At 30.8% G+C, this 7032-nt stretch overlaps 1 protein-coding gene across 7 annotated transcripts in view; it reads left to right on the forward strand.

Annotated features, from left to right (window-relative positions):
- The first annotated feature begins 1995 nt into the window (after positions 1 to 1995).
- Positions 1996 to 7032, forward strand: part of LOC106470430 (poly(A) polymerase type 3-like) — a 38553-nt gene continuing 33516 nt past the window's right edge. For 4 of the 7 annotated variants that reach the window (XR_002613029.1, XR_002613030.1, XM_022399017.1 and 1 more), the window contains exons 1-4: positions 1996 to 2685; positions 4065 to 4265; positions 4779 to 4845; positions 6883 to 6964. Coding sequence is in view for 5 of the 7 variants with exons in the window: in XM_022399017.1 (XP_022254725.1) it covers positions 4138 to 4265; positions 4779 to 4845; positions 6883 to 6964 (277 nt within the window). In the remaining 2 variants the exon portion in view is untranslated. The remainder of the gene's footprint in view (positions 2686 to 4064; positions 4266 to 4778; positions 4846 to 6882; positions 6965 to 7032) is intronic. The other 3 variants (XM_022399018.1, XM_013930988.2, XM_013930989.2) reach the window with 1 other exon arrangement.

Genomic DNA, 7032 nt, shown 5'->3' on the forward strand with positions numbered 1-7032 from the left:
TTTCCCTCCGAGCTCACGCAACTTCCCAAGTAAGTGAAGTGATCCACCACGCTCAATTCCTCGTTTCCCAGCACAAGGGGCGACGCTAGTGCAACAATATTCTGAAGTAACACTGCGTTGATTACGTTAAATCACACTGATATATAAAACACGGCATGTTCTGTGTTTTCTTAATGCTGGTAAAAATATATATACATTTTGGCTAAAAACTGAAATATTCGTAAGCGTGTGATTTTTCACCAGATATGTCTTGGTTATGTTGCATACTTTTGCCTGAGGCATGTGGACGACTTTTGCTACTAACCTATGTGTTCGTGGCTTCTCACTTGTCACAAGACACTTCACTTTGCTTACTACAGCTTTGGTACAACTTGTTGCGGGTCTCTTTCTGGATGGTCTTGGTGCACCAAGTTGATCCATGTTCCTCTGTTTTCTAATGTCATTAACAGAGCTTTTCCTAAGGATATTTTCAACTGTACAATTATATTTTAACTTCATCATTTTTTAATACATGCAGCCTTATTGCACCTCATATATACAGGTCTAGTAACAAATGATCCCCAAAATTAAGAACATTATAGTAAACACATTTATTTATCAATTCTGGAATGGAATCTTATAATATTAAATATGTTTTTTTTTAAATATTTATCCACTTGAACTTACTTATATAGGTAGATTGTACAACAGCACAAGCATTTTTATAGGTGCACAATTTGTGATCAACTACACACTAGGATACCCCTTGGTCATTAAGTATACGGGATATCCCCATTTTGGAAATTCTAAATCCTTGATTTGAACACATTTTTATAATCTTAGTGCATGAATATTTTGCACAGTAGCGTCAATTCAGCAAGACCTTGGCGGGGGGGGGGGGCAAAGTTGAACCATAATGTTTGCAAAATAGGTGAAACGGACTATTGATGACGTAGCACGTTTCGGAGTTCATATATAAACTGTAATAGCTATGAAAAACTAGTGAATTATGAGGAACAAACAAAAAATGAAATTTCGACTTTATACTCTATATATATATTAATATTAGTAATTTTCCATAAACATAGCCCATTAACCAGGCGTTTTACATTTCTCAAAAAAAAAAGCTCTGGGCGGGTGGCTACCCCTATCCTCCCACCTCCTCCAGTTGGCGCTTTTGATTTTGAGTAAGAATGGACTGTGGCATATCCTTCCCAAAAGCAACTCGTTTCCAGTTGTATCACACTTCATACCAAACGCCAAACAATGTTAAAATATAGTTCTAATACACCAATGCGATTTTAGATCGGCTGTGGTTGTCACTCTACTTACTGATTTACAAATTCAAAATATTTTAATCTAACGCGCTCAACCCTCTATATGTGTTATTTTGGATAATCAGTGACGTATGCACCATTAAGTTATAGTATATTACATTTTTAACCTTTATTTTGTCTGACATTGGGTAGTAAGTCAGAATTTCTTTGTCTTTCTCCTGGTATATAAATTTTGGAAAAGCCCTTATTCACTATACTAGCCAGTAAAAGTGAACGGAAAGTTGTAAGCCAGTCAGTAAGTTAATTAAGACTTATACAATTACTGTGAATAAAAGTTTTGTTTCTCGTCTTCATTTCTGTTTGTTGTTGTTTTTTACTTTGACTTTGCTGTCCGAATTCGATTTATTATGTGCATATCATTTCTTGAATCTGCGTTTTTCGGATACTCTTAATCGTATCTACTGGATATCATTGAATCTGAATACCACAAAAGCAAGCTGCCTATAGAAATCAAAATAAAAAATTAATCCAATAATGAACAAAGTTAATTTAAAATACCGTTCTTAGTTATAATGATTACAGTGCATTAATTTACCATTTGGGTAATTTCGCTTTTCAATTAAATCTGTTATTGGCATTAAGCTAAATTATATAACTAATTGGTTATTAGCCACATCACATACAATCGATTTTCTAAAATTTACACAAAACTTTACCGACAGAGGTCTAAAGAGTTGCACGGAACTAGCAGTGCATTACCTAATTTTGTAGTCTTTTTTTACTTTTAAAAGTTTATATTAATACTAGTTAGTAGACTATGTTCTTTTCAATATTTCTTTTTGTTGTTGTTGTTTTTGCTAATGTTAGGCTAAATATGAACATAAGAGAATTGTAGAGAATAGGTGAACAACGTTTTAAACTTATGTTTATTAATATTACCATTATTACTATTAGCTGCTTGATGAAACTGATAATTTCTAATTGCCATATTTGTTGAATGTTAATTTGTTTAATTTAAAAATTAAACGCATTCATTCAACTAAAGATAAGTACAAAAAATAGTGTATACAGTATATTGATTGGTGTATGATTAGGCTAATTAGATTTAAAGCCAATACTAACTCTTAGTTTTCGCAACACTTTTATTGTTAATAAGACCTCAAACAGTGAAATTTCTTAGAAATGGCGGCTTAATAAATTAGCCTAATATTAATAGTAATATACCTTAGTATAATATATCATGCAGTGTTTCAATTTCACTAGTGGTACTACTACTACTGTGTACTAAAGTTTCAGTTATAAAGAAGTGTACATTAATTCTTAAAGTTTAAGGTAATGACAATATTCTATAACTAAAACGTTAGTCTAGAGTCTAGATAGACTCAGTGAGAGTGCACTTAACAACAGAATAGTGAAATATATTTACAAGGTAAGTATAATTTTTATTATATTACATTAGTTTAGTAAGTATGAACAGTGGTCTTCGGTACCAAATGAAATAGTATAACTTATAAGAAGTCTCAAACAAAAAATGAAAAACAAAATTGTTGACATTAAATTAAATATTATTTACCCATTACCTAGCAAAAGTCATGCCTAATCATGCAGGCTAAGTGCTTGTTGCATTAACTTTGATAATTTACCAATTACAATTAGAACTAGTCATTAAAGCCAGAAAATGAGATTACAAATTAACATTTCATAGTTTTCAAATTTCATGGGTGAAAGAAATATCTGTATTTTTTTATTCTTAGTGTAACATAATGCAAACCTATCTGTATGCTTTTCTGATGAAATATTTCACCTTAGCCTTATGAAATCAGTTTTTAAATGTTTACCAAGATTCCTTCTAATTGTAACATATACTTCAAACATCAGATATGTATGACTTTTTTTTTCTTGAAGTAAGGCTGTGAGTTGGATAGTGGTATCTGTTGAAATAAGTGAGAATTTGTATATTAAATTTCTTTTTGAAAATAAATCTTCATAAAAACAATTAACTGGTTTCATAAGGTGTGAAAAAGATGTATTCTATAATGGGAAGAAAGAGAAATGAAGTAAATAATTAATGTATGGAGCACTCATTTATAATTGTGAGCATTTAGTTCTTTGTCCTTCATGCCTGATGTCATGTGTTGACTGATAATACATGCAGCAGCTGTGTGAAGTCTTAAAAGGATGAATTTATTTTAAGTATTGCTTTATTGTGTTACATATGTGTGGAAGCAGTTTTATTCCTTAGGAGTATGTTAGGTACCTCTCTCCCAAAATATCGTAGTGGAAAATGTGCTCTTATCTTCTGTATATCCAGATCACTGAGTGTAGTTGTGCTGAATTTGAAAAATATAACTGCTTCTGAATACTAAGCCACTTTTGCTAACAGCACATAGAAAGTTCTATGTTTTATTATGAATTATTTTGGTTTTCTGTGCATTTCATTTGGCTAAGAAAAATGATGTTATTGTTATAGAACATATTTGTGAATGTATACTGGCAGGATATCCTTACATACACGTGTAACCATATACTGAACATGTACAGAAAAACGTCAAAACTGTAGTTATTTTGTGATTTTGTTGTTTACAGTTTTTAAATGCAGGTAAATTTACTTTGTTTTTGAATAGAGACATTACCAAAGAAAATAATCTGTGGGCTTTTAAACCATAATATTTTAAACATTGATATTGCTAAACTAAATTAACTGAACAAGTTTTTTAAACTTATAATGTATTATTTTTTTATATAAACCTGTCATTTGTGTGAATCCTTTGTGATTTAGAATAGTAAAACAGTGTAAATGTTTTTCAGTTAAATCATACATTGGAGAAGCCTATTTTCATCAGATATTCAGCTGTAACCACCAATTGTTGTAGAAGATAAAATGCTAGGAGTTACATCCCCAATTAATACTGCAAGCCCAAAACCGATAGAAATACAGAGAACAAAAGAACTTGAGGAAAGCCTGAAACAATATGGATTGTTTGAAACAGATGATGAACTAACACACAGGTTCATTTTTATCAAATTACACTTCATGTTCCATAGCTGGTGTATTTACAATATATATGTGCAGTGATTGTAACTCTATCTAAATTATGTAGACAGCAGCCAGAAAGATGTATCATAATAATATAAACCTCATATGCTTGCAAAACTTTAGTAAATATTCTTTGTTTTAAGTTAAAAGTCTTCATTAATTAAGCAATATGATATTAAAATTACGAGTTTTGTACGAAAATGACTATTTTGTGAAGTTGTTAGACATTGATATTTGTGCAGAGACAAACAAGAAAATAGCAGAAAAGAATATTAAGTTTATAATTGAAATTAACAAAGTGAGATTTTGTTTTTGAGGCACATGAAGTATTTTACACTTAAAATAAAAACTAATTCAACTGTGAGGCCAAGGTACTTATTATTATTGCCCTGAAGTTCATGTGCTCTTGAAATTAACTGTATTGATGATTTTCAGATGTTTTGTTTTAGTTGTTAATTAAACATCCCTCTCTGATTACATTATAGGATGGAAGTATTGGGAAAGATTAACCAGTTGGTAAAAGATTGGATTAAGGAAGTCAGCTTAAGAAAGGCAAGTATCTTTCCAATATAATATGTATGTGAAATTAATTATCTATGACTTTTTAAGTACCTTTGTAATATTCCGAGTTAGAGAAGGTGATGAATGACAATATAGGTAGAAATTGCGGCATGATCTCGGAGAATGTGCTAGCACTCTCTATGGAGGAATGCAATGAAAAAATAATGGCCACCACTATTGCAATAACACATAAACTCAGCTGAAGTTTCTACTCCAACTGCCACCATAAGGCTGATATAAAGAACCTTTTTTGAGTTGTATCAACTTTCTACCTTGACCCATGACCTTTGAACTTTAGCCTGTAAGACACTTCTTCAGCCAATGGCCAACTAGTAATTAATTACGTGAAACACTATGGAGTGACATTAAGAGCTGGGGGTTGAAACCGAGTAACAGAAAGCACCCCTACCACCACTTCTTTGGCTGCTACCTCTTCCTTCAAAGTCACCTTAAGAATCACACAGTGTATTCTATGTTTTAAGTATAGACATATTAAGTTCTTAAAGCTTATACAAAACTTTTGATGAGGTAATAATGAATACTGTGATATGTTATAAATAAATTGTGTCAAAGTTAGGATTTTTTGTTATTTATGATAGCATCCACTCACACATTTTGTAAAGTTTACAACCCGGACAAAGAACAGTTACCTCAGCTTGTAATTAAATAAAACAGAAAAGATTGGTACATCATTTAAACTTTCAGTAAATAACAAAATACCCTGAAAAAACTTTTAGATTTATGATGTTTTACCAACGGTTGATAATTACATGTGTCGGTAATTATGCTTTATTTTGGTTGCTTAGACATGGTTGAGATAATTAGTACTGAAAGTTTAATGTCTTTTATATAATTTATTTGTACCTTATACATGAAATATTTAATGATTGATCCTTCAAAGCACTAAAAAGTCAGTTTGTGTATTTATGCATTTGTCTAAAGCACATAACCTTTATGAATTTGAAAATTAGGTCACACCTATTTGTACCTTATACATGAAAAATTTAATGATTGATCCTTCAAAGCACTAAAAAGTCAGTTTGTGTATTTATGCATTTGTCTAAAGCACATAACCTTTATGAATTTGAAAATTGGGTCACAGATGTTCTTGGAGCATGGTAGGGATGAGATGAATAAGTCCCATTGCTCCTTCTGGGTTATGCCACTATCCTGGCCCCTAAATGTCAAAGGTGTTTGTCAACTTCTGGACTTATAATATAATAGGAATGCCCAGTTCTTGTGTCCAACTACATATTGAGAATGCGAAATCTGATAATAATTGAATTTTTAGGCTGTAAACAGCTGTAGTGTTATTGTTTTTGTTTTGTTTTACGTATGAAAGTATGTTTATTTGTAAGTTAAACAACTTAAGTTTACATGTACTATATCTTTATTCTTCCTTATGGAGATAAAAATTACAAAAAACTTTGTGTTGCTTCTACCCACAGTTTTTATTCATACCTTTTATAGTTTATAATATTCCCTGAGATTGTCATATTCATGAATTGACTTAATGTACATTTTAGTAAATATTTAAAAACACTTACCAAAAATAATTCAGCTTCTTTGTTTGAATATTTGTTAGTAATGAATTATGTGTTAAACTGAAAAATAGCCTTTGATTATAATGCTTCATAATGCACATTCTGGGCAACTGAAAATGTGAACTTTTTAATACACATTTCTAACAGGGGTTTAACCAACTTTCTTGTATGAACTTGATCATGATAAATATATTATGTACATCTGCTACTATATTATTTGAAACATATATGAAATGTTTTATTTCAGATGGCAAAAAACAGCCCAGATCTGTTGAAGATATTGAATTTAGTTTTTCTTTCTCTGTCAATTCTGTTGAAGTATACTTATTGCACCTTCTTTCTTCATTACTTTAATGTTGTATCTGCTTGGTTTATGTAGAGTTGTCAACATAAATGTATGTCCAGCTTTAAACATTTCTTTTTTTTTTTCAAAGAGGTTTGAACGACTGTAATGTATTCTTTTTATATTTTTAAAAAATTTCAGAATTTGCCTTTAAATGTTGCTGAAAGCATCGGTGGGAAAATATTTACTTTTGGGTCTTATCGCCTTGGTGTTCATACCAAAGGTAAGATTCTACATAACAAAAAGATATATAGTTCTTTAGGAGTGTTATAGATATATATATATATATAC

The sequence above is a fragment of the Limulus polyphemus genome, unplaced genomic scaffold, assembly GCF_000517525.1.
Source record: "Limulus polyphemus unplaced genomic scaffold, Limulus_polyphemus-2.1.2 Scaffold3998, whole genome shotgun sequence".
Classification (NCBI taxonomy): domain Eukaryota; kingdom Metazoa; phylum Arthropoda; class Merostomata; order Xiphosura; family Limulidae; genus Limulus; species Limulus polyphemus.